This window comes from Anarhichas minor, unplaced genomic scaffold (assembly GCF_050575085.1).
Source record: "Anarhichas minor isolate MPS153535 unplaced genomic scaffold, ASM5057508v1 ptg000011l, whole genome shotgun sequence".
NCBI classification, from domain to species: domain Eukaryota; kingdom Metazoa; phylum Chordata; class Actinopteri; order Perciformes; family Anarhichadidae; genus Anarhichas; species Anarhichas minor.
In genome coordinates this window covers 11773079-11800751 of record NW_027466457.1, presented here as the reverse complement: position 1 = coordinate 11800751, position 27673 = coordinate 11773079, and the positions used below count along the sequence as shown (strand labels likewise).

Below are 27673 nucleotides of genomic sequence, written 5' to 3'. Positions count from 1 at the left end.
TAAAGGGGCACAAATCATCAGAAGGAAAGGGTCAGTTAGCCTTCTTTCTACACCACGAATCCCACTCTCAGTGGTACTCTTGGCCTCATGTCCAAGAGCAATGCAGCTGCCAAGTGGACAATTAAAAGTTGTTCTCTTCTCACTCTTCAAAAGTCAATTTTGGATTGCAAATGAAAGAGAGGGTTTTGGAGAATCGAGAAAATGAATTTGCAGGCTGGACCACCATGTTGGGGGCTAGGCTGGTCCTTTATTTCTCCTTTGGTGATGACGACATCCTAGTTCGACCAAGGCTGCGACATCAGAGCTCCTCGTCGATGCTGATACCCATGCGTTTCTGGATGGTCACCCTGCGGATGGAGGGCTGGGATGTCAGTTCCGGCTTGGGCGGAAACTGCTCCATCAGGATCCGCAGGATCGAGTTCATATTCTGGTCCATCCGGTGAACCTGGATTTAACACGATGACAGAATACAGTCAGCTGAATGCCTCCGGTATAAACATTCTGCACATAAGTACAGTGCAGACGTGCATTACGAAACAAACAAAGCGAGTTTGCGCTTTTGTTTCGTATCCAGCTGCCTCTTTAATATTGTTGCAGTCCCAATGACAGAGCAGTACAGGTTATAATGACATGTTAGTCTGCCAGTCACCGTCTACCTGCTAGATCCACTCATTACAAAAGCTGTTGAGCCATATGATCCTTGAGTAGGCGGACAGACACTCACACACACACACACATACACACACACATACAGGTTGCTGTTTACGTGCTTTCCCAACTGTAAACACAGGTGTGTCACCCAACAGAGACATCTCTGACAGGGCGCAGCCAGCCATGGTGTAACACAGATGAATGGCCCCACCTGAGTAATAGAGGTAAACAGACAACAGACCGTCTGGTGACATTCAAATACAATGAAGACATATGGCACATGTACACACCAAGACATCCTCACAGCCACAGGAAAAAGCAGGCGCACAGACTTACTGCACAGACTTTTGCATCTTCAAAGAGATTGTCTACATCTTCACAGCCTCGGCCTTGATTTTACCTCTGCGCTTATTTATTTTTCCGTCCTGAGGTACTTATTAAACAGCAAACACCCGCACAAATCAATATGCTCTGATGGCTCCAATGGCTTCAAGAAAACCAGGTAAAATGATAAAGATGGTGCTTTGTAAATCAAAGACTAAACAGCAATGTACATCAAAGAGCCATAACATCTCACGCACCGGGCAGAACAGACAGATTCAGAATCCTGTCTCAGACGCTGATAGCGAAGAACTCAGGCCAAACCGCGGTATTTCTGGCAGGGCACAGTCAGATAGTTAACATCAATGGCGTTTTCATAGACCTAAGGGTATGGCCCCTCTTTCTCCCCATCTTTTAGTGCGTGTGCCTTGATGGACTGGACACTTTTACGGCAGAGCTAGACATTTAGCAGCTATTATTGTTGTTGAAATATGAGCCATAATAGCAAGTGTAAATCTTAAATATCACGGCGTGTCTCAGAAAAGAATGAAATCACATCACAGCATGCCAATGGTCATAATTCACAAATAACTGATAAGATTCCAGACAAATTAATTTGTTTCTAAATCTCATTACATACTCAACATGTATGTGTTCTAGAGTTGTGTGCTTCTACAGTCAATGATAACACAGATCGTGAGCTTAAGGTGATGTGTAAGGTCAAGTACGCTGGCTGCTCGAAAGACTGGACTACTACTTTCATGTAAACTCTGACCATAACTTAACTTATTTGGACAGAAATATACAGTATGACAGAGCAAGAATAGCTTGATTTTGACACTTACAGCTGAGGTTTCCTGCTATTTAACCATCCACAGTGCTTTCCTCTGTGATTGTACCATGACCTAAATAGTTGTGCTAAGTAGATGAAGCACGCGCTGGGCCCGGATAAAGTTTAGAGAATAATAGGCTATCATAAACATGTTGGGCAGTAATCTACAGACTTATCAACATTCTCGTTGGGGCTTAAAATGGATCAGGAATTCCTCCTGTAGTGTTTTCTGAAAGCAGTGGCCCTGGGGACACACATGAGGGACAAGAAAAACATTATTGGACAGGTGTGTTGCAAACACGCAAGACTTTTTTCAATTGCCACTGATTATGTGTATCTGTGTGCTTTGTGGGGATGGATGTGGAGGAGGGATGCAAATGTGTCATTTGTATGGATGTGTCACTGTCTGTTGTGAACCTGTGTGTTGATAGAGAACATTTCCTTGTATGCGTTCCCAAGTTTGGGTACAGGCGAAAGAGATGATGCAATTACAAATGAGAAAAGCAACAGCAGGTGAGTGCGGGGGAAGTAAGAGAGGAAGGAAATTTGAGTTTATAGATAGCAATGACAGATTATTTTCCAGGCTGCAGTTCGTTCTGTCTGTTATGCAAATATCATTTTATGAGTCCTACAGTCAGTGTTGATGACTGCCTGCTTGTAACCACTGTTCCTCTTTGCTAACAAACTCTATTCCTGGGTTTGACACACCGTAGTATATGTTGTCACGATTTGTGAGACTTTTCCTTTTGCCACATTACATAATTTTGCGTGCCTACGACAGATGCTGAAGCAACTTTTCCACCTACCTATCTGGCACCTCTATAAATCGAGATTAGCCATTAGTACAGACAAATGCTGCTTTTTTGTGTTAAATTAAATATGGTTCGCTTGTGTTGTTAGTTGTAATTTCCATGAGGTTCTCGTAATTGGTATTTACTGAAAGGGTATTGTATTAGGAAGGGGTTTTTTGTTATCTTGTTCACCCTGCATAGTGTGTAAATGCTGGAGTTGGGTGTCACCACTGCTGTGTCATATAAACGCATGTGATCCAGTGACAGGTGATGCTCCAGCTGTCCCCAACCCTCCCTCTGACCACGGACAACACATGGGACAGTCAAATGTGGGGCTGACTCAGTCAGAAGCACCAGATGTAGACATTATTCTTGAATAAAAAGTCAGTTTGTGTAGGAGATCCCTTTCATTTCTTTTTTTTTCTCTAATTTCTGAACTATATAAATAAAATGTGAACTTACCCCAACCCAAGAAAGTATATTATCTTTATCACCTGACAAAATACAAAAGATGTAATACAGCACACATGTATAAAAAAAACTGGTACACAATTTCTTTGTTCACTAAAGATGGGAAAGTATTCCTTGGACTCACTCTAAACAAATGAAATATACATTACATGTAGGGCTGCAACTGATGATTTTATGTGATTTATCAATTGTTTTTATTTGAATCCATTCATTGCCTAATCTATAAATTGTCCTCAGTGAAAACTCCCCCTTACCATTTCCCAGAGATGTCGGCAACATCTACAGATTGCTTGTTTTGTCCAACCAAGGATCCGAAACACAAAGATATTCAATTTATAATGTCATGAAAAAGAGAAAAGTGGACAACCGTCACATTTGTGAGGCTGACATCAATGTTGTATTATTCTCTAAGAGGATTCAAACATGAAATGGGTTGTATGGGCCGTGGGAACAAAAAGGGATATTGCACACACTTTAACAAGCAACATCGGTACATTATCCACAGTACATTTGGTCTTTGAACTGTATTTCACGTACTTCCAATCATTACAGCGACTGGTGGAGACACGTACAAGTACAGAAACAACGTTGGGGAGGACACAGAGCTCCTGTTCACACAGGAACACCCTTCCTGACCACCTTCCTGCCCTCCACCTGCGGCTGTTTGTTTGTTGTCTGCTACACTACAACAAACACAGACGTACACAAGTAGACAAACAAACACGCGTACAGTGTGTACGCAGAGTTGTTTGTGCTCGTCTGCCTGTCACGTAGCAAATAACAAATAAACAAGGAGCGTAATGAGGGAACACATCCACGTCAGAACATTATAGGGGAGAGTGTAATAATGGAAAACTAATAAAGAGCTGAAGTGAGTCAACATCTTAGTGACACCACTGAGTAAAAGCAATTATGAGCCAAAATGTCACAAATCTAAGTTTGTCCTGCAAACACTAATTGTATCATGTTAACTGCTGGTGTGGTGGAACATGTCCAATTTGTATACATTAGTTAAATGAAATACATGATAAGATAAGATGAAATAAGACAAGATTATCTTCATTATCCCTGCAGGGCACTTTTTCGTAGACACTAAAGCTGCAGCACAAAGGGCAATAAAAGCATTAAGCATGTAAACAAGAACAGACATCAGCACACGCCAGTCACACGTTTCCAGAAATGCGTCCCATATGTCTGAATTTTGTGAAGACAACTGAACATATAGTGTCTTAGTGTCTTGGGTTTGGATATTTCCCTTAGTGTACAGTAAGCAACATGCAGATTTAATATTGAAAGTTATAGCGAACATGTTCTGAATATACACTCAATATACTGCTAGAAAATATAGGTTTTCTTTTGAGACTTATGTATCGAAATTTAAAAGGAAGATCAGAATTAAAGAGGTCAAAGAGAAGAGAAGAACAAAGAAGAGAAGAGAAGAACAGAGAAGAGAAGAGAAGAACAGAGAAGAGAAGCAACAATAAGAGAAGAGAAGAACAAAGAAGAACAGAGAAGAACAGGTAAGAACAGGGAAGAGGCATCTGCTTTACTACAAATGTCATTAATTCTCACACAGTTATCCCGAGCTGGCCTGAGCCGATAGAGCGATTCACACTGCCATCTGTTGGAGAGTTATAAAGCCTGGAGAAAAGCCTGGTGCTTGGTATCGCTGCATGCTCTGATTCGTGCAATATTCTACCATCGCATAATTGCTGACAAATGGAGACATGTCATGCAAGAGAGAAATGAGATACTGGATGAGGTAGACAGAGGGAGTTTTGTGGTATTCCTGACATGTAATGAATAGAAGTTAGTTATTGTGAAGTGGTGTGGCTTATTGGTCAGGGAAAACAAGGCCGGTATATACAACCAATAGTGCACTTTTGGCTGCAGATTGCAGTCCTTTGAACAGTCAATACACGGAGCACGTAGGCAAACGAAAACACAGTGACACATCTACCTCCCCTTCTTGCTCTTTCTTTGACAGTTACCTTGAGGAGGACGAAGAGGAGGGAAGAGGAGTGAGTATAGGGAAAATACAAGAATAGAGTCGAGGAGACAGAGGTGCGGGGCTGCCAAAAGGAAAGACTACCAGCTCCAGGAATGTCTTGGCATCTGTGTAAGACTAGGCCGCGCTATTCAACAAAACAAGATTCCTGTCATTGAAATGCTCTCAATCGCACGACACAATGGAGACATAGCTGGGACAGGAGGAGCGATAAGACGAGAGGATAACAATCGCACAGGTCGCTGTCGTGAATGTGTAACGTGTTTTCCCACCACTCTGACCTCAAAGAACCCGGTGCTTCAACCTGTGTAACACGAGACATTTTTCACAGCATCATTCTTTCTTTCTTTGACTCACACAATGGGGATTCCAATTGGAAGGGAACCATTTAGTTTTGGGTGACAAAGCAAGGTGTTAAAAAACAGAAAATATCCAGTTACTGATGTCAATTTCCTTTGTTTTAAACAGTCAAAGTAATCCTTTTTACATCTAATGTGCAGCCATCTAAACAGTACATGTTTGACGGTTTTCAGTTCATTACAGTGTGTGGGTAGTCTAATAAGGTGCTTCTCCTGTTCTTAGAGTGTTTGGTTTAATCCTGTATGTCGCGGATGATACAAACAAAATGGGTACCTGCTTTTAAAAACATTTCCCCACAGTGCCACTAGTGGTCAAAATAAATCAACTGGGTACCTGTAACAGAAGACTAAAAAAAACTTAGGCCCTAAAGCTATAATTTTAAAAACAAATACTTAGATAATTAAGTCACAAAGAGCATACAATCAAAGGCTAATGTATAGTGAATGGGTAGATATAACAAAACCATTCCAATCAAATAAACCATCACAGATATTCAAACACCTCTGTACCTTCAATTAAATAAATCTTAATCTTTCTCGCTAACAGATATCCCACTGTGCTGCCCCTTTACATTGCCCTTCCCTGCAATATGTCCCAGCTGTATTGTTTCACTCTCACCAATTGTACTAACCCGTTTCCAGTGATAAAGTGTGAACCAATCTGACATCACCAAACTGGTACCTTGCCATAGCCAAAAGCAGAGGGTATATCAGACTTCAGCAGGTTGCCAGACACATGATTCCAAAAGAAGTTGCACATTTGTCATGTCAACTTTTTAAGGTGACAATATGTCAATGTTTAAAGCTCGTTCTGCTGCCCCCAAGTAACCAAGAACATCTGTAAATAGGCTACTGCTCTAAATAAGTGAAGGCATTCCATTCAAACTCAGAAGTTGGATGCACTCATTTCCTGTTTGTCGGCTGCCGTCTCGAACAGCCTGCAGGTTAAAGGTACTGTTGTGTTATTTCAACTGGCAACAGGAAGCAGCAAATCAAAATCAGAATGCGGCATTGTGTGAATATAATTATTACAAAATAAAGCATTTGTGTGTAAACATCCAGTCAAACAAAGAGAGAGAGTGTTCGTTTCCAGTTATGCTCCACCCCTGTTCATATAGAAGAAGAATAGCAGCAGAAACAGCATAGGGTCAGATCAGGTGAATTTCTCTGCCTCTCCACAGATCTGAGGCTCACCCAGACTGGCTGCCTGCTCTTTGTGTTTCACCTACACTCACTCACACACATATGCGATCCAGCATGTCGCTCGCAACACAATGGTCAATGCAGAAAAAGCAACAGAGGGTGTACACACTGGCCTCGCTGGTGGGCCAATAACAAGCTAGTATTACACAGAGGTCATCATTATCATCGCAGTGACAGAGCTGCATGAATGGAGAATGGAGACCAGGGATGAGGGGGGGGGGGGGGGGGGAGAGGCCAGAAAGAGAGAGTACAGGAAGAGGGGAATTAAATAAAGAATAAAAAAAAGGCAGAACAAAAGGAAAATAAATTTAAAAATTTGAAAGCAGGAAAAAGAAAAGGACACTGCTGGCTTTTGTCTCCAGGAGTGGAAGGTTAACACTGACACTAAAACACACACACACACACACACACACACACACACACACACACACACACACACACACACACACACACACACACACACACGCACACACACACGCACACACACCACATTAAACCAGGAAAGTCAGCAGGCCACTGACGTGCTGATGTTGTCAAAAGAATAAATCACGGTTTTTAAAAGCACTACATTGAGTGACAGCAGGCAACAAGCTATAACTCATCAAAACTAACAAATTCAGCACAGCTGCACCCAGATTTATTTTCAGAACTTCAGAAAAAGAGCAGTACACTCACACAGCACAATACCTTCACTTTACTCTCAGTGAAGTTTGTGAAGTTGTGTTGAGTTTTTAGTTTGTAGAGCCAGCAGGACAGGACTTTCTTTTGGACGGGCATCGTTTGGGGCAGACTGTCTCTCCTTCACTGACACGCATTCCCACGCCTAATTGGTTGAATCCATCACTCCACTCGTCTTTGCTTCTGACTTTTTAATTGAGAAAACATGGCAGTTGTTCTAGAACAAGTATTTAATGTCTCTTAAACTGTCAGCAGTTACATGATAAATGTAAGGAAAAGGATAGGCAATGCAGTTGCATGATGATGAGTTTCGTCAGTGAGTCACGTCATTGCCACTTAGCTGCTGAGCTCAGTTGAGGCCCAGTGTATATTTGACAAATTAAGGTCATATATCAGTAACTAAATTTGCTAGATTTAGGATGGCTACACGTTTTTATTCTCCTGCAAGAATATGGCAGCATGTCAATTACGATTATTCACAATTTAACTCAGAACTTTCTAATTTCAGAGATTTTTCATGGAGCTTTTCGATAAAGATCTTGGTAATGACCGACATCTGTGACTGCCTGCGGTTTAATCAATTTACGGGAATATTAACCAACAGACCACACATGTTGTTCAGATGGAGGTGGGGATACAGACGCACACTGTACTGTATGTAATGACTGCACAGGACACAAACTGACCCCAATTCTTGCTCCGTTCCTCCTCTCACAGGCTTTAAAAACAGCCCCAGATGACCAAAGAAACATTCTAAAAATGAAACGTGAAAGAGAAACACAAACAGAAGTGCAGAAGTGTGAGATCGTCTTATGACAAGCATGTGTCGGCGGTTAAGAGAGGCCGGAGGAGGAGATTGACGGATGAGGAAGGAGAGGAGAGGAGGACATTCAGACAAACTACAAAAGGCTCTGGTGACCATATTATTAACAGTTTGTTTTCGCCGCCTTGTGAGTGCGCTGGCTCATCTTCTGGGCTCATGAGGGGAGGAGAGGAGTTTGTGTTTAGTTTCTGGGCCTGGACCATGATTAGGAAATGGGATAGCGTCGCATTATTGATGCGTTTGTGTCACTGAGTGCAGCTTTCATGAAAGAGTGTGGGTAATGCATGTCGGGTCCTGTGTGTGAGACTGCATGAATTTGAAGGGGTGACAGGAATTATTAGTTGTGAGTTTGTATAGTTCAGAGTTTGTGTGTGCAGGGTGTCTGAGTTCAGGCTTCCTGCTGTAGCCCTGATGTCAAATTCCTTGACTTTTCCAAGACAACTAAATAGGAGCACTACCATGACCTTAAATGTTCTTCCTCTTTGGTTTCTAAAGGGCTAAACACTGGTTTCCATAAGAGCAGCTGAAAACCACCAGCTAATGCAATGAATGTGTGAAAATGTCAGTCTGGTATATTCATGTGACCCGTTTGCAAAACCTTTCCAGAGAATTTATTAATATCATATCCTCGAATTTTCTTTTCTTGAGTGCACCTCTCAGGAGCTTACAGAGATCCCTGTGTGTGTAGTAATACTTTGTTTGTGCAAACGAAGCCGTAAACCAGCATCCTCAAAGTGTACATTCGCATGAGGTGAACTGGGGTCATGCCTCGCAAGTTGAGTGAGAAGGAGAAAGAGGGCGAGCGAGAACGACAGACTGCGTGAATAAGTCCTAAACCAAACGCGTCAGCTCGACTCAAATTCACCAGCCCGACGAGCAACCGACCCGCTCCACCAGCGGCCTCTGTGCCAGCTGGAAAACAGAGCTAGCCCGGCTCGGATTCACCACGGGCCGGGCCGCTGCCAAGGAGAATGGATTCACTTTAACGCTGGCAGATACAATATGTTCTTTGTATTTGTAAAAGCAGGAGAAAGAGATGGACAGAGAGAGAGAGAGAGAGAGAGAGAGAGAGAGGGGGGGGGAGAGAGAGAGAGAGAGAGAGAGAGAGAGAGAGGGGGGGGGGGAGAGAGGGAAAGAGAGAGAAGAAATGAAAGGTGAGGCTGGATGGCGGCAGTGCGGATAGATTAGTTCTGGACTGAGAGGAGGAGAAGGAGGAGGGAGTAAAAGAGGGAAATGGTGGTTATGTTTTAAAGAACAGGAAACCGAGCAAGAGCACCTGACGCACATGATAAGTATCAAGGGCTGCGCCACGTGCCGCTTAACTGCAGCCAAAGCTCTTTTCTGCAGGGGTGGCGGCGGTGATGGTGGTGGTGTGTTGAGGGGTGTGTGTACCGGCTAATCTCTCTTCTGAGTGGGGGCGCACTCAAAGCTGCTTTTGTTTCTGAAGGCTACTTTCATGAGGACGTACAATAACCCGCGTCCACTCCTCGCCTCCTCCTTCTCCACTTCTCTTTTTTTCTGGCTTTTTATCTCTCCGTTGTTCAGAGCGCACTCCTTCTCTCCGAAACACTGTGGGTGTTTTATTTGATTTACCGATCATTCTGTTTGGACATGGCTGTGAGAGAGAGAGAGAGAGAGAGAGAGAGAGAGAGAGAGAGAGAGAGTGAGAGAGTGAGAAAGTGTGTGTGCATCCCCATGTGCTAATGCATGCCTGTGTGTGTCCATGCACATACGTACGTTTTGGGAAACACTGATGGTCTTTCATGTTGTAAGGAGGTAAAAAAAAAAAAAAAAAAGCCATAAATCGAAACAGCCAGAGAGACCGTTGGGCGCGGGAGAGACTTTGATGTTGTGTTGGAGGCGCATTAGCGTTTTTCACGTTGAGAGATGTGAGGCCTGGGTAAATGTTACCGCAAACAAAATAAATGTGCAGCATAAACACGCCAAAAGAGATGAATTACGAGAAGGCTGCCTAGAGATGAAGCCGCTGTCAGCTCAGATGACTACGGGGGTGAGGGAATGCTTTCAGGCTCCGCTCTCCCGTGAATAGCACAAGAATGTTTGTAAGTACCACAAGAATATGTTGGCAGTTACATTTAAAACATGATGAAAATATGATTCGTAAATATCAAACATGAGCATTTATATTGACTGGAACAGAAACCCTTATTACATTTGCTAAAAACCTGGATAGAAAAAAACTGAAATATCACATAAATCAAAGTGTGATGATTATACTGATGTATGATTGTGTCCCATTATTTAATAAATTCAATGCTCCTTCAGAATTTGTCAAATGTTAAGAAGGGTCAAAGTTTGAAAAAGTTGAAACACAGTAGGGGGGGGGTTGGTGGGGAATAGGGTGGAGGGAATAAGCAGTTGCCTGATGGACCATTTGTCCTCAGAGACAGCTGGACATGATCTGCTCCTAACTGGTCCCCAGTGTGGTGGCCCCCATGAGGACAGAACACGGTGTCCCACACATTGTACCCTGCTTTTTTATGTTCACATAAAAAAAAGTAGAACAGGAACGGTAAACGTCTCAAAGAAACACACGCATACACATATATTTCTGGTTATTTAAGGCCTCTCCTCTTCTAGGAACTATTTCAACAAAGTCAATGAGGCCAAACACTAATAGTTTTTCATCCTGCGCTCTAATGTGGGAGGATGAATGGCCGTCACATGACTCAATCAGGACAGTCTGATTACATTCCCCTGTCTCCTAAGAGCTAATAAACTGGACAGGGAAGTTAGCAAGCGGCAATGACTAAACAGGACAAAACTGTGGACTCCTCTGCTTTTGAATCTCTCAAACTCATCCACTGAAAAGAAGAAGAAAAAACACACAAATACTGATATGCACCAGAACACATGGAGCACCAGAGCAGGGTTTCTGTGTTTAAAGGCAACATGTCAGTCGCTTTGTCCACACTACTGCATATTTGTGTGTGTGAGCACGTGTACGTGCACCTCGGCAAGAGATATTGCGTCCAGGGTGTGGCCTCGCATTCACACAGGGGAGTCTTTATAAAATAAGAAAACCCCCCTCCCCCTGTTTTCTCACTGCCAGCTGCCACAACCACCAAATGCCCCCCCAAACCCTCACACACACATCCACGCACCCCCCCCCCTCCCGTGCCAGGCTGTGGTGGCAGCCAGCGTGGCATCGTCAGTCACCGGGGAGGTGCCATGTTACTACGGCCACTGCTGTAGGTCGGCCACACTGTGGCTTTGTTCTCGTCATCAATAGGCCAGTCAGCCTGATATTATAAATGACAAGGGGCGTGCCAGCACTTTGGTCTAGGTATTGAAATGGATACTAATGGCATCATGGCTTATGCACAGAAAATACTTTCTCCTCAACAAAGATGGTGCTGTTTGCTGAGGAACCATGACACCTACATATTGTATTCATAAGCCTAGTAGCGCTGCAGACAATAATAATTTTCAATAAAGATGAATCAGATTTTTTTTGGGGACTTAAACTGAGGTCTTTAAATTGCTTGTGCGCCTAAAAGTATTTTCAATTTACAATTATACAAAAAATTAAGCTAAAAGCGATTGTTTGCTAATGATGATGATCAATTTGTAATTTTATTTGTTAGTTACTTTTTTCATTGCAATCAATCATTTTACCAACAGTAAAAATAAGTTAAATTCCCAATATTTTCTAAATATATCAGCTTAAAATCTAAATATGTTTAAACTGCAATAACAAATGATTTATGTTTGAGCTCTACGTTGAGGAGCAGTGCTAATAGACAACACATGCAGTATTAATAGTGTCTTTGGCAAACATCCCCTCAGGTATTACTTCATCCAAACTGTAAACCAGTTCAGACACGAGGGAGACGCGATACTACACACACGATGTAAACAAGAGTTGTCTGGGTACAGTGGAGGGAGTTGAAGATGATGTGCGTGTGTGTCTCAGACAGAGACAGTATCCACAATGCCCCACCCCCCCACCAGCTGTCTGCCCTGCCCAGACAGTGGCCCTGTGCCTGGTGCCACGGCCCCGACGCTGTGCCAGCTGATCCTTGGTCGCAGGAGTCAGCGTGACCCCAACCAACCCCCTTGCCCCTTTTAACCAGCATTAAAGCCATTATTTCAGATAGAAAGCTTATTATACTGTATGACCACAGCTGGCCTCACACACGCAGACCGACAGGGAGGAGGAGACAGCATGGTAAAGCAGCGAGAGACAGAACAAGAGCAAGAGGAGACAGCTTGTCGCCCACTCGTCTGTTTCCAAATTTAGCATCTTTCCCCTCTTCGCCTCTTGTTTTTGTTATGGTGCCGTTTTTCCTCATCAAAGATGTGGACATGAGAAGTGTTGGTTGGGAGCCTCGCTCTGTACAGACAGTTTGTTTGGCTTTTAGAGGAGTGATGTTTTGATGGCGTCTGCAAATGTCGGTGGGAAACTGAGGAGGACGGTTGAGCAGACCGGAGACGTCTGGTGGGCCGGTGACAGTGTTTAGAGACACGCGATTGGTCAGAGTGTCCGGGGAGAAACTGCGGAGTGGTCAGCGGGTCGAGGGAGCTCTCAGGAATTGGCTCATTTAATGATGAATTATAAAGAGCAGAATGTTAGAAAATCTGAATGAAACAGCTTCCTTGTGGCATTACCAAATGCAGCTGGAATGAGAGCTGGACTGACTGTTTCCCATTTACAGTGGACAGGGATGTCTGGTGTTATTCCAGAGCCAAATTTCATCAGGACTCCATCAGCTCTGCTTGATGACCCAACATTCTTTCCTGTAGACCAACACTGGGCCTGCCAGGCTCGGCAGACAAAACAAGACTTGAAACTGATAAGGCCAGATGAAACTATTCCACTCATTCGGCCAGTCACTGCAGCCTGCCTCCTCTGCTCACTACCTCTGCCTTGAAGCTGCTACTGTATTTGAGTGCGTGCTGGTGTACTGAAATTGGTTAAAATAAGGATTGAATTAAGATTGAAACAATAAAAAAATCGAATTGCATAAATGTCTCTTGGGTTATAATGACAATGAACCTAGTTAACTTTGCACTATTTTTCAGCCTGTGTTCCCTTCCATCTTCACAAGTCTGCAACATGAAAAGTCATGGTGCATTAACTGGCGGTGGTTCCTGTTTGCACTTGATGTGTATGGAGCAATCACTGAATTATTGTCGCAATTAAAGAAAAAGTCTAAAGTTGATAATTATGAGGCAAGATCTCAGGCGTCCACAACGGACATTGGAGGTACTGCTAAAACACATTGTGCAGAATGCAGTTTTACTTGCTACTAGTGTTCTTTGTCCCTTCCTTTACAGTATGAAACCATTGGCTGGACTTCTTTATCTTATGGACAAACAGCTCCATAGCGCCTACTATAGGTAACCCCCCCCCCCCCCCCCCCCCCAAAAAAAAAACCCATCTACAGGGAACATTTAAGTGTGATCACAAAGGTGGCGTTGCGGAAACTTACCAACCATAAAATAACATGTAAACAATAAGAAAAGTCCACATAACATTTTGTACGTCAGTGCAGCCATCTGGTGTGTTTCCAGCATCTCAGGTATGCCAATAATGACCCAGGGAAGTGTGTTGGCCGCCAGCTTCACCTTGTTTTTAGCTCTCGCATTCCGTATGTGGTGACTCTTATCTGATCACCCCTGCACAAAGAGGAAGGAATTTAATCACAGAATCAGTAACTACTTTTATTTTAGCTTAATGGAGGGGGACTGAGAGAGAGAGAGAGAGAGAGAGAGAGAGAGAGAGAGAGAGAGAGAGAGAGAGAGAGAGAAAAAGAGAAAAAGAGAAAAAGAGAGAGAGAGAGATGCACAGCTGCCCGGGTACAATTGCCCTCACAGTACCTAGTCACTGTCATTCGAGAAGGCCAATTGCCTCTTGTCATCAGGGTAAAAGAGAGTAGTGGGGAAAGACACACATGTTAGCCCCCCTATATACACACACACACACACACACACACACACACGTAAAAATAGAGGCGTAGTGAGCGGCTGCCGTGAATGGCCAATACATAGCTCATACCAGAGCTTTAACATCAGCATCAACAGCACAGTCATTAATTTTGATTCATAGCACTGCCTCAGTTGGGATTTAAATAGATTGGAAAGCATGAATAAGACAATTCAGGCTTGGCTTTCACCAGAGACACAGGCTCTATGTGAAACTGTTTGTTTTTTTTATAAAGGGGACTGGTATGTAAAGCTTGTGTACATGTATGAACTTGAAAGCAGACATTTCTGCACACGCTTGCCCAAAAGCCCACTCACACACACACACACACACACACACACACACACACACACACACACACACACACACACACACACACACACACACACACACACACACATGTACAGTACAAACACTGAACCACACGCCTTCCCGTCCACCTGTTGTCCCCCCGCAGCGATGTGGAACCCTTCCTCAGCCCTCAAGCCTCCAGCTGCTGGGTTTGGGGCGACAGACACAGACTAAACCCCCCCCCACAACAGACACACATATGTACACAGCCAACCCCCCACCCCTCCTCATGCCAGCAGCAAACCAGAATGGATAGTATTTTTAGCTTGTAGTAAACAGAGAGGCAGGCTTTCATCCAACACAACCCCCTGCCCCTCGCTCTTGCTCTCTGTTTTTTTCTGCATCTCCATCTCACACGATCTCCTCCGTCACTGTCCTTCCCCCGTCAAAGGAAGCAGTCAGGACAGATCACAGTCCCCAATTAGATGACTGTTGATCTAGAAGCGGGGAGGAAATGTGGCCCTGTTCAGGAAGTGTCTGCAGGTAAAGCTTTACAAGTGCTTTGCTGAATTAACTCTTTCTATTTTTAACAACCGCACCACCGTGGCACACTGGTCTGCCAGAGAGAGTGAGAGACATAAAGGCACATGTTCTGCTGCTGCCGCGGTTACTACAGGACATGCTGGAAATATACAGTGTGTGTGCCATGTGTAATACGTCTTTGCCCCCAACTGAGTCTATTTTGGGTTTAGTTAATGGAGAAAAAAAAAAAGGTTTGTGAGTAAATGCGTGGAAAAGAGTAAGAGGAAAATTCAACTTCCACATCTATGACTGAGCGTTCATCACTTAGAGTGGAAAAAAAAAACACTGGGTTGATGTTGTGCAATTTTCTCCTGGGTGTGCACATACAATGAGAAGGAAGGGGAAGCCACCCAAGTTGGGCAATGGTGGCTGAATGCCACTTCTCTTTGCAGATTGTGGTTTATAATAGAGGGAATAGCTCAGTGTCACATCACGCCACTTGAGGTCACATTATCATGCCGCACCAGGCATCATGACTCAGACAGAGCCAGCAGTACGATGTGTATTTCACTGTGATCTTTGCTAGATCAGACCCACCTCGCCATGCTTTTGTGGAGACCATGCTTTTCTGCAAACTTGGGATTAAATGTTAGCCAAGATCTAACACTCAAACATATAAAAAGTAAAAAGCCCCAATTCATCTTTCTTTTTATACTTTTTACTGCAGTATATTTGTCTAAAAAAATGGACTCGAAACTTATAAACACAGAACAAAATGAAACACACCTCCCTAAACCAGACTAGAGGACACACCTTCAAATGTGCATGGTGACAATATATAAAATCTCTGGTAAGAGGTAATAATAGTATTTTTCCATTGGGTTGGGACACCCACAGTGTGCAATGCCATGAGGAACCACTATCAGATCTTGTGATGCACGGACAGAATGAGTGATTTTCCATCCAACAGCACGGCACAGTAAGAGCCACGGTTTACTTGAATCACATGTTGGAGGTATACTGGTTTATCCTGTTGCCTGCAGCTTTTCATCTAAACTCCTGGTTATGGTTGTTTCTTCCTTTACCATTCCTCCCTGCAATATTAAAAACTGATAGACTGAAATTGAAAGTAGCTGCTTCAAAATAAAAGCATCCATGTGGTTTGTCAATTGACAGATTTAAATGCAAAACGGGAGCAGCAGGAAACGAAAGCCCTGAGTGTAGAACCGCATTTGAGAGCGTCTTCCTATGTCCAGTTAATTAAATGTTGCCATAAAGAAATCCTGCTCATTGAATAAAACAGAGATATTAAATAAATTACAACCTGGGTTCAAACTGCACAGTAAAATCTCTGTAGTTTCACGTTATATGAGATGAAAGTGTCTGTGTGGAATATTAACTCGAGGTAACCTAAGGGCCAAAAGTCACAAAAGGGGAAGCAAGTGAATTTGCTGGACAATACAAGTCACATAATGGCCTTTTAGTGTAAATTTGAGTCGGCCAGTTATGTTTTGTCATGAGTAAGCAGGGTTCCACTGGCCTCTACTTCCTCAAAATAAAACTTGAAACAGGAGGTGGCTAATGAGACTCATCCCCCTTAAACGTGTGTGTGGGTGAATTCATGTGACTGAATACGTAGGTGTGTGTGTGTGTATGGAGGTTCCTGATTCCTGAAACTCATATCTCTTTTTCTGACAGACAGGCACACTGTCACACACAAGGCCCTGTCTGGTGACACAGCACTAATGGCAGCTAAGGGTGTATTGTGAAAACAGTGAGCTGTATGCTTTGCTGGTTCTGAACAAGGCCGGTGGGTCTGAGCTCTGATCCTGATTAACCTCTCTGTAGCCAACCCCTAACATCCGGACCCCTCATGACAGCACACTACTGAATCAAATACCTGGGATGATGTGCTCCAAGATCGGTGGTGGATGTGCACACAGAAGACAAGGGCGCTTTCAGTCAATGTTTGAATCAATGAAAGAATGGTTAAGAATGAAGGAAAAACTGCTCGATGATCGTGTAATGTCTCTGTGCTCCCCAATGCTGAAAATGGGTTGGAGTCGACAGGAGAACAAAACTTAGCCGACAGTGATACTCCCATAGATTTTAGTCTGTGAGGAGCTCAACTGCATCAGGCTGAATCAGGCAGAGATGAGTCGTTCTAATTAGTGGGAAGTAATCTCCCCCGTCTCACACTAATTGCATTTTCATTTTAGGGAATTACACCAGCTCTTATCCAGGGAACTATAATGATCAGCAAAACTCCTTAAAAGCCTGGATAAAAAACACATCATTCAAAGATCATTGGAGGATTTACTGCCTTTCTCTGTTCTCATTGGGATCTGTCAGTCAGACATAATAAGCTATATGATGATGGCGCCAACTTGGGCATTGAGAACTTTGATATTTCCAACCTCTTTCCCATTTAGAAGGAATAAATGAATAAACAGTCAAATGATTAACAGATTACTCAATAATGAAAACATTGTAAGTGTCAGTTGTGTTACAGTGTTGGGAAAATAAACTGTAGAAATAAAAACTGTGGAAGTCATTGAATTAAATCAACATGCAAGAGTATAAATACAGGGGGAAACTCACAGCAGTTTTCTCAATTGTCTGAAGGCTCAAAAAAAAAAATCTTAATTCAAACTCACATTACTTACAAGAAGTAGAACAGAAGAAGCATGAATGTAGACTAGTGTATTTCATGGATGTGGCTTTGATATTTTTACACTTGCCCAGTGAGGTCACACATGAAACCACAGCTATTAAAGAAACCAACGACCAATGGCTTCCTTCAGCTAATTGGTTGACCTCCAATGATGGGAAGGATGTCTGTCCGGTTGCCCGTCTGGAAATATTTATAGGTCAAGAAACAAACCAGCATTGTCCAAAATAATTTTGTTTTCTTTTTTGAAAATGAAATAGAAACGATTCAAACAAACACTGTAAACAGCTGAGGTGCCGGTGGGAACCCAAGTGCAAATAAACACCTCAGGAAGGAAGACAGAGTGAAGGCTTTTCCGGAACAAATCCTTGTCCAAACAGAAAGGCAGACAAGGGTTTGTTTGTCTCACTGGCCTCTTGACCTGGGCTTTGTGGCGGCAAACTCTGAGATTTGTTGTGGAGTTTAGTAAGTTAGCTCAGCAGTTAGCAGAGAGCAGCGATGGTCGATGACACGCTTTAACCCTGCAGCCCGTTGTGGTTACTTATTAGGATCATATCCAGGATCGCTTTCTAACAACGTCTTCCTCTGCCTGCGATACTCCGCTGTTTGGAAGCAGCCACAAAAGAGTGCTTCCAGAGCGATGATACTTGGAGCGTGGAGTGAAGCAGTACATCAAACAGTTGCAACAAGTAGGAGAAAGCATGCCGACTGCGGCACTCACCCTCACATGATAACACTGAACAATCGTGAGAAGTAACTCAAGCCTGTGATAACAGGAAAACCAGTTCCTTTATGTCACTCATCCAAAGCATGGGGATTATTCTGGCATGACAAATACATTTTAAGGCTATCACTCTTGTCAAGGGCAAGATCATCTTCAGCGTTTCCAGGGGAAGAATAAGTTCAAACATTCCACTTTACTATGTAGCAAACCTGACTAAACCCTTTTATCCGTTCATGACCAAAATATGTTTATTCATCCTGGTACACATTTAACTTTATGACTAAAATAAAACAGCAGAATTACATACAGCTTGTTGAGCTGTTGAATGGTGTAAGTGAATGCACATAATTGATGAAGTACTGGAGTAAATAGGACTGGGCAGCTCCTTCTCTCCTCACGAAGCACTGTACTCTACATCATCAACTTTCTTGGTTACATCTGACTTATTAAAATATTCTTCACATTAGATAAATACTCTGAGTAACAGACTCGGGGATAGCCTCATCCAAATGGCACACGAATGAAGTCACTATTGTCGTAAAGGTGAAAGAATATGGAGCGTTTTCACCGGGCGGAGGGATGTGCTGATTTTATGCGTGTGTTAAGAGGCCCAGTATCGGATTTAGGCCTGGTCCCTCTGGGCTATCAAGCATGGTGTTGGATCACCACTCTGCTGGGGCCTGCAATGGCTGAGCATCGAGGGGAGAGGGAGGAATACTCAGAGGGACTGCAGCAGGACTGTGTTGTTCTTTTCCCCTCTACTTCCTTCTCACCTCTGTGTTTGTAAGCAAACTCCTTTTTCTCTTGACCCTGATTTATTATTTTTTGGTTTAAAACCCTTTGTCTTTCTGAAACCTAAATGATGTTATTTTAACCCAAACCGTTATCTTTACCTTAACTAGGTAGTTTTGTTGCCTAAACCTAACAAAGTAGTGTTTCAGTTTCAGTTCACATCAACCACATGTTTAAAACTGCCTGTTGCTGGTCATATATGCAATTTTGGGAGTCGTTTACAGAGGTATTCATCGGTATTAGGATGTGTTGTTCAATATGAATCAAGTTTACATTTTCAAATTCAATGAATTACAATATTTCCAAAGCAAATTGTCTTATTAAAAACAAAGGACTGTCGAAGCGTCACAAAAACTGTTTGTGTGGATAAAAAGTCCTTTCTGCAAAAATTTGTTTCATTTGTTTTAACGAAATAAGATTTTTGAAACTCAATGATAAACAAAAAAACTCTCCTCACTGTCCTCCAGCTTGGGAAGCCATCAGCGAGGCTTTCTTGCTGGCCTGCGGTGAGCTAGATGGTTATGGCTCTGGCTTATTTAAACGTATGCAGACAGACACACAGGTGGTGTTTCACTCTCACTCTGGGGAGAAAGTGACTGACTGAATACGACTGGGCTCCCTCTGTCCTCGCACATCTGGAGTGGGCTGACAGGAGGAAGGGGAGGGCGTGCAGAGTGGTGAATGGCTAAAACTCAAAGACAGAGTGTGTGTGTCTGTGTGTAGAGGGCGGCATGATATGTGTGCTGTGGTTTTGATCTCTTCATTTTTGTGGATGAGAGGGCGCTTGTGTATGTGCGAAGGGTGAAGACAGAAAGACCGCTAATGTTTTCTGTTATTATTTGACTTTTTTTGGTGGATGATATTAATTCACTGCTTTAAATGCATTAAAGCTTGTGCAAAAAAATGCTTTAAGTGCTTAAAGAAGAGCACGTGCCTTATGTATGTACATACAAGTATATCGCAATGCACTTACTTATTGTTTGTTTTATGCTGTTGCACATTCTGTACTTTATGTAATCCATGCTCCTGTTTTGCTATTTTCAGCTGTTACTATGGTCCTGGAGGCATGACATTTCATGCCACTCATCGCATGTATATGGATGAGCACACGATACAAATCTCCCTGAGGTATGATGCACCATTGACATTAATTAAATATGAAAAATGAATGAGGTTTGTGGATTGAGGATTTTGCCATTTCAATGATATATTTCAACGAAGAAAAAAAAAAAACGAAGGAATGTGAGAGGGGTAGAGAATCAACGGCGCAAATACTGAAGACAGAGAGAAAATGGAAAAAAGTGTGAGAGACATCTGATGAAACAGATGAAGAAGCAGAGAAAAGAGAGAGAGGGCCGGGAGTGTGAGGGAGAGAGAGACAGACAGAAACAGAGAGACAGATGTTCCAGTGCTGCCGCTCTGCCCACTGAGCGGCAGTGAGGCGTACAGCTGCAGCACGTGATGACGAATCATTTCCCAGAGATCCGTTTAAAAACGGGCAGGAACTTTCCACTTCATGTGTCGTGAGCTGATTACCTGTCTGCGCAAAGGATACTCTTAACGCTGCCTCAACACCAACAGCATTGATCCTTTGCATCCTCATACACACCTCGTAGGTAACGTGGTATGTGCATGGATATAGAAATATTGACACAAATACAAACACGCACTTTTGATCACATAGTGCGTGTACACAGAAGTACCCAATAGTCATCAAAAACCATAAAAGAAAAGGAAACTAACAAGACAGAAATGAGCACGATGTATCTGGAGACTCCTTTTTAGTGTGAGTTGAATAAACACATAAAAGTAATTAATGTAATAGGAGTGCAGGGCCAGGCCCTTGAACTTTATTTTTCCTGTGCTGCCTGGTGAGCGCTGTGTGCCGGTGCAGGAGGAGCAGCCGCTCTTCATCTGTGTGTGTTGGAGTGCACTTCACAGAGGGCCGCTGCTACGTTTGGCAAGGGAGCGGTCTCCTTCACGCAGCTGTGCAAATCTTCCTGAGGATCATGTGTGTGTGTGTGTGTGTGTGTGTGTGTGTGTGTTCATTTAGGCAGCAGCACCTGTACAAAATCTCATCGTCTCATCTCGGAGGCCCCATGAAGAACTCGACACCGGGTCCGGCTCAATAGCAGGCTAGCAACGCCGCATCGTCCAAAAGCAACAGCGGGGCCGGGGGGCCCTCCGGCGCTCCTGTGGCACGTGCCTGCCTCTCCCCTAGCTCATGACCCAAGATGGAGTTACAGGGGTTTAGGGGTGGAACGGCTGCTTGCTTGCCCCCGAGCCCCCCTCGGCTCTCCAGGCTCCACACTCACTGGCTACCCCTGGCCCCATCAAAGGCTCCACCGGGCGGAGAGGCGAACACAGTCGGACCTCCGGCTCATTGTTTTTCTCTCGCGCTAGTAGCTCGGAGCATTAGTGTGTGAGAGGCCACATGTTAAAGGTGGAATTAAAAGAGGAGAAGATAAGGGATAGGGAAACCGAACTGTGAGCTGATGTTGGACAGAAAAGTTCAGTTGGAACTGGAATGAAAATGTGCCTTTGTGGTAATTGACAATGAAATAGAGAATGTGACGTACACTGAGGAGCAAGGTTGACACATAAATGGATGGCCTGCAGGCTCTAACTGATTCTCTTTTTAGGCACTCCTGGTGAAAAAAACACCAATCACATCCGTCCTGCGAGTCGTATTTCGTCCTTTTACTGAACTGAATAATGATACAGGTCAGTTACACAAACCACCTTGACAGTTATCAGACTGCTCAATGTCATGTCTCGGCTAGAGCACGTAATAAACACTTGCAAGCGTTTCGAAAACATCTGCATTTACATTAAGCTAAACATTTACAGATCCCACTGCAACATTGACTCAAGTGGCACAAGTCAGAGGAATGCATTGTTTCTCTGCCCAATAGCAACAACTCATCTTGGCACAGCTCATCTGTTCTTTTAATACACAAAAATCTCACGGCTTTTGATGCAAAAAACATCGTAGGAGGGATGAGCTCAGGGATGAGCGGAAGATGATGATGACTTACTGAAACTGGTATTTGGAGGAATGTTTGACCAACTACACGGAGAGGCTTTATGGGAATGTTCTATTTCAGTGTCAGCCCTGTTCTGGGAATAGAAACAACTCTAGTCATAACAATGGCACGCTCACAAGATGGCTGATAAGATGCCGATTAGATGAGCTCAGTCTGGGGAAAGCGTGTGTGTTTACGTGATAGAGAGGGCGACAGGGAAGAAGGGAGAGAGAGAGAGACAAATAGGTGGAAGAGAGAAAGCAGAAAAATGACAAATTTAAAAGAAAAAGTTGAAATTCAGATGCTGGATTAGAATGCAAGTGGCAGCGGACAAATAGAGAACAAGCGGAGGTGACTGAAGTTTGGTGACAGACGGGATGTGTAATGGATAACTGACGTCAGAGCCCCGTTAATGTTTGGTGTGAGCTTCCTGTCGGAGCGGTTTCCACACTACCGGGAGGGCGGAGCCTAATCGGCCACTTAAAAAAGTGGGGGCTCCTGCTCTCGCACCAAAAAAAACACCCAAGGTCACTACAGAGGCAACTCGTGTTTATGATTTTAAATAAAAATATTGTGGAAGAGAAAAAGGAAATATGTGTTTTGAGATAGAAGGCAGATGGCGATTTGGGGATTTGATTCACGTTTTTATTGTGATCTCTGTGGTTCAAATGCAGTTCAAATCCTGCTTATTATCACATAAATAAGCTTAAACCCACTAAAAGTGTAACAGCTCTGGCACCACTCCACTGGGTATCTCCACAGGTCTCCTTAACCCGTTTTATTTCCTGCTCTCTATCTTTCTCCTTCCTCTCTCCTCCTTTGCTGGGGATTTAACAATGTTCCTCTTATTGTGAGGCATTCATCTGTTTTTTTTGCAGCACCAGGGTGTAAATCAGAGGCCCGCAATGCCCTCCAAAGTCTAGGAACCCCTCCTCCCCAAAACTGGCCCAGTGAGCTGGAGATGAGGTGATTTGATATCAGAGGGTGCTTTGTCTTAGCATGCTGTGCCACAGACATCTCCGTGCACCACTAAAAGCTAATGCTAAGTCAAGCCTGCAGCTGGAAGAGGGAGGAAAGGAAGGAAAGGAGAGTGTCATGGAAATGTACGATCAGGCCCACTGTGGGCAAACCAACAGTTCATATTGTCATTTTACTATTCTTGATCTAATTCAGTTCAACTCCTTTTCTTTATTGCTAATACATACTAATCTATCAGTTGTATGAATTCATGAGGATTTTTATTTTTTGAGTCAAAGGGGCATCAATGAGACATCCACATGTGCTTGACATTAAAGGCACAACAAGGAGGGAAAACTCTACTCTGTGAGTTAGGTCAGTGTTTATGGATGATGTGAAGTCACCACATCATCAGGTGCTATAAATTTACAGAGTGGAGGGAATGACGCGGCCTAATGGAGTGACCACCCACCTCACATCACGCTGCATTGTCACACTCTGGCACATGACAAGCTCTCTTCTGTTGAATCCGTGTCTGCAACACACAAACTTGGCCCTCCCCAGCCGCCGTGCCCTCACACCTCATGCCAAGGAGGTGTCTGAACACTCAAAGCTACAAAAGAGCCAAGAGAGGCCTCAAACAGCCCTATTAACACCGGCCAACCGGAGGAGGGATGTAACACACAATGTGTGCCAATAAATAGACTTGTATGTTTCTAAAGAAGAGTATAAAACTCTTTAGTATACATGTCACAAAGTTTTTATCCATCCCAGTTGGAAATGGAAATTGAAAACTGGTAGTCAACAAAAACAAACAATTATTATATTTTGGGAAGATGGAGAAGATGGCATGAGATAAAGCCCCCAGTCTCGCTCAAACACAAGATATTACAGTTGTGCATGTTGCCACAACACAGGTCTCATTAATCTTTAAGGTTAAAGGTCCCATCCCTCCCAACTATCATGCTGTCTGTTTAAGTTGCTCACACAAGACAAGACAGCAACTTCAACCTGATCAATTTCTGCAAGTCCCATAAAATAACTAATATAAAATAACTATATAGAACATATATAGTTGCATCCCTAGATCTACAGGCGTAATGGATTGATACACTAAGAACACACATACCATGCTGCCCCTCCAACATATCAGGACGTATTGGGATATAACAGGAGACCTTATTCAGCTCATTCTCTTCCTATTATGCAACATCTCGAGGACCACCATTTCAGCCCTTTTGTCTCGTTGCCCCTTTACCTCTCCATCATGCACAATTATGATGAAGACATTACCAGCTACAATAGCGTAGCTCGAGGAGTGACACATGTGTAGGAGCATTGTCTCCCTGTTACCTCGAAAGCTGGCCTCTGGTGAACTATAGAGAAGAGTGCTGCTCATTTATAGTAGGGGGCCTATTTCTACTGCTGCATTTTCATGCTTTCAGTTCTCATTAAAACCACAAAAAGAGAACTGCAAAGGCCCCTCGGAGCCCGGGCCTTGGAAACGTTGCTGCGCTAAACCACCATAACATGCGCCTCAGTCCCACAAACATACTCGAGGGGGGCTCTTTGGTTGCCGTGTAATACGTCCTGGCGTGCTAGCCTTGTAATTGGCCATAATTAAAAGGAGGCAAAAGGAGACGAGGATCTTCCTCTCAGCTTCAGCTGCCAGGCAGCAGGAAGTAGTAAAGACACGCTGTCTCTTCCTTTACTAGGTGCCACTCCGTCTTTCTCTTTGAGCCCCTTTTCTCCCTTTCTTCCTGCCACTCAGCATCTTTGTGAGGAGTATCTTTCGGGTCTCTGTTTGGAACCGACACAAAGTGGAGGGGGGGTGAGCTTGAGTGTGTAAAGTCTATCCCTTTTTATCTTTAAAACCCCGCTGTGTCCTCACTGCACAACTTGTATGTGTGTGTATGTGTGTGTGTGTGTGCGCTCAAGCGTCTTTACCATCTTTGTTTCTGTTGAGTCTGTAATTATTCAGTCTGCAGATGCTTCGTGTTTGCTATCGTCTGTTTCCTACTTGCAACCCCGTCTATATCATGTACGTGCAACTTTCACGACACTGTGCCACATCCATACAGGCGGTCTTCACTCAGCAGGCCCATTACGTTAAAGCGATGGGGAATTCACTTGCTCCATTTTCCATGCTACTTGTTTATTTTGGTGCCAGCACCCCCTCTCGGATAACGCTACTTATAAACCACATAACAGTATAACGCATGTCTCTTCTCTACGTTTCCATTTGATTATTGAAGTCTCTCTAACGTAAATCCAACATAGAGCCCTTTACGAATGGGTTTTCCACTTACCATCAAGACTAACTTTGCCTTGCTCTTCAGTTTATGTTGTCAACCCCAGGTCATTTAGCTGGACATAAGAACATTGTAACCTTTGACCTATAACTCTGCCTCTGCCCATGAATGGCTCCCAAGCAGTAACGAAAAATAGCTGTGCCTCTGATCAGCACAATTCAAATGGCTGGTTGACCACTGTTATATGGAAAACTCAGTGTAAAAGCTAGAAACCATCTTCACAATTTCTGTCACAGGTGTATCTCAACTTGTTTGTGACGATGGAATAACTTCCTGATGCTATTTGTTCTTCCCCCCACCAAGCATTTCTAATGTATGGCCATTATCCTATTCACAAAGTGATCATTTCTAATTTATGAAGCCCTCAGCGCTGTCTGTTCCAGGCATCGTGTCACTACCTCAGCTAGCATCTGCTACAGCACACTGCTGACAGAGGGCAGAGTGCTGACGGGGCAGCGTTGAGCTTTTGTTACCTGAGCGTCACTCACCGTAACCCAAAACAAGACAGCTGCTTGCCTTAGCATCAAGCTGAAAGGAAACACCGACCAGGCAGGGATGGAGAAGGAGGAGGGAGGAAGGGGGAGAAGGAAAAGACGGGTGGGGGAGGAGAACAAGTTCATTTGCGTGCCAAGTTCATATGCGTGATGCTGAATGTTGAAGGCCCTCGTCTTGAACAAACACAGGGTTGATAGAAAAGTGTATTTAGACATAGAGTGGGACAAATGAAAATGTTGCCTGGTTGGCAGGTATAGCCAATGACAAGGGGTACATTCAAAACCACAAAAAGACTATATCATTAATCGACAGTATATTCAAACTATCTCTGACTTAACTTTATTAGAACTTATACTATAACCTCTGGTTCCACTGGCACTGAGACATTAACTCCATTTTAACTGCTGCTGGATTCTTCCAGCCCTACAGGCGCATTTACACCTAAACTTCTGAACTCAGCTGAACGTTGAGACTTCAGTTTCTCCTTTCTCCTGGTCTTCTCTGTTGTTAAAAGATGACAAGAGGTCAGGCGGGGCCCAGGGGCAGCCATATTTCCTGAGGCTCCGCCTGTGGTCTTCACCGCCAAAAACACACACGGACAGACAGTGGGAGGATTCTGCCTTGACCTTCCACCCCAGCTGGGCTCCCTCGGGGTCAATAGAGGTCCTGTTGCCATCTCTGCAGAGGCCAGCACCTGGATCACTTGATCCATCCACAGGGGAGAGGGTGTGTGTTTGTGTCTGCACGGGCTTGGGGGAAGGGGTCTCTGGGGAAATGAATCAGCCACTTAGTTCAGCCAACCCGCCCCCTCACTTACAGAGCTTGCTTCAGCAGGACCTAAAGGTCAACTCCCACCCTTTCTTGCATTTCTGTCTCTTTTTTGCCATTTCTCGCTTCCTCCCCCACCTCTCCCATCAGAGGTGAACAAGGAGCTACTTCAGAGTGATGTGAGAAACAGAGGTGGGTGCTGTGTGTGTATGTATGTATATACGTGTGTGTGAGAAATAGAGAGTGTCGGTCACTTTTGTCACATCGGAACACTATGCAACTTCCGACATCTGTCCTCCCAGCTAGACTTCATTTAAATAATGCCGAGTTGAAATAGCAGACGTTAATATCGCTGGTGGCTTGGCTTTCATTCAAGTTCAAATGACAGATGAGACTTTATGTGATATTCCATGCCTTTGTTGGTGTGTGCAAAAAGACCAAAAGCAGTCAGCTGTAATTGTACGTCTGTGAGAGAGCTGTAATTAAGTATTTTGCATCTTATGAAGGTGTGGAGGGGAGCGAGTCTGCAGCAGACAATGAAAAGGCCCGCAAGATCAACATCTAAGAGAAAAAAACATTTCTTAATCTGTTTAGGCACATTGTAAGCCTGTTGGGGGGGAAAAGAGGCGTGCGGGTAGCCTATATGCACCTGGATAATGTGGACTTACACTGGAGATGGCAATAATAGTCAGGTTTATCTCCGTATATGTAAATGGTTGTAGAAATGGATTATTTTGTTTTTCAAATCACTGCTTTTCCAATGAAGATTACCTTCACAAGGAATGCTTTGTCAAAACGATGGCTCTGAGCGATTGCGGTAGAATATGCTGAGCAGCATGATACCTATTCAGCAACCATTATTTGATCAAGTCACATACCTCTTTAACCTCAAAATACCTCCCCTTTTGAAAGCTTAGTACAATATATACTGTAAGGTATAAAACCATGTAACATGAGCAGGTATCAGTATGTGTGTGTGTGTACAATGATTTTCTATTGGTGCATTTAGCTTGTGCGGGGTTTCTTTT

The 27673-nt window shown here is 43.7% G+C and overlaps 1 protein-coding gene across 1 annotated transcript in view; it reads right to left on the bottom strand.

The window, feature by feature from the left end:
* Window positions 1-298: 298 nt before the first annotated feature.
* Window positions 299-27673, bottom strand: part of kcnq1.2 (potassium voltage-gated channel, KQT-like subfamily, member 1.2) — a 148503-nt gene continuing 121128 nt past the window's right edge. Inside the window, exon 18 of the mRNA XM_076089444.1 lies at window positions 299-445. Within this exon, the coding sequence (XP_075945559.1) occupies window positions 299-445 (147 nt within the window). The remainder of the gene's footprint in view (window positions 446-27673) is intronic.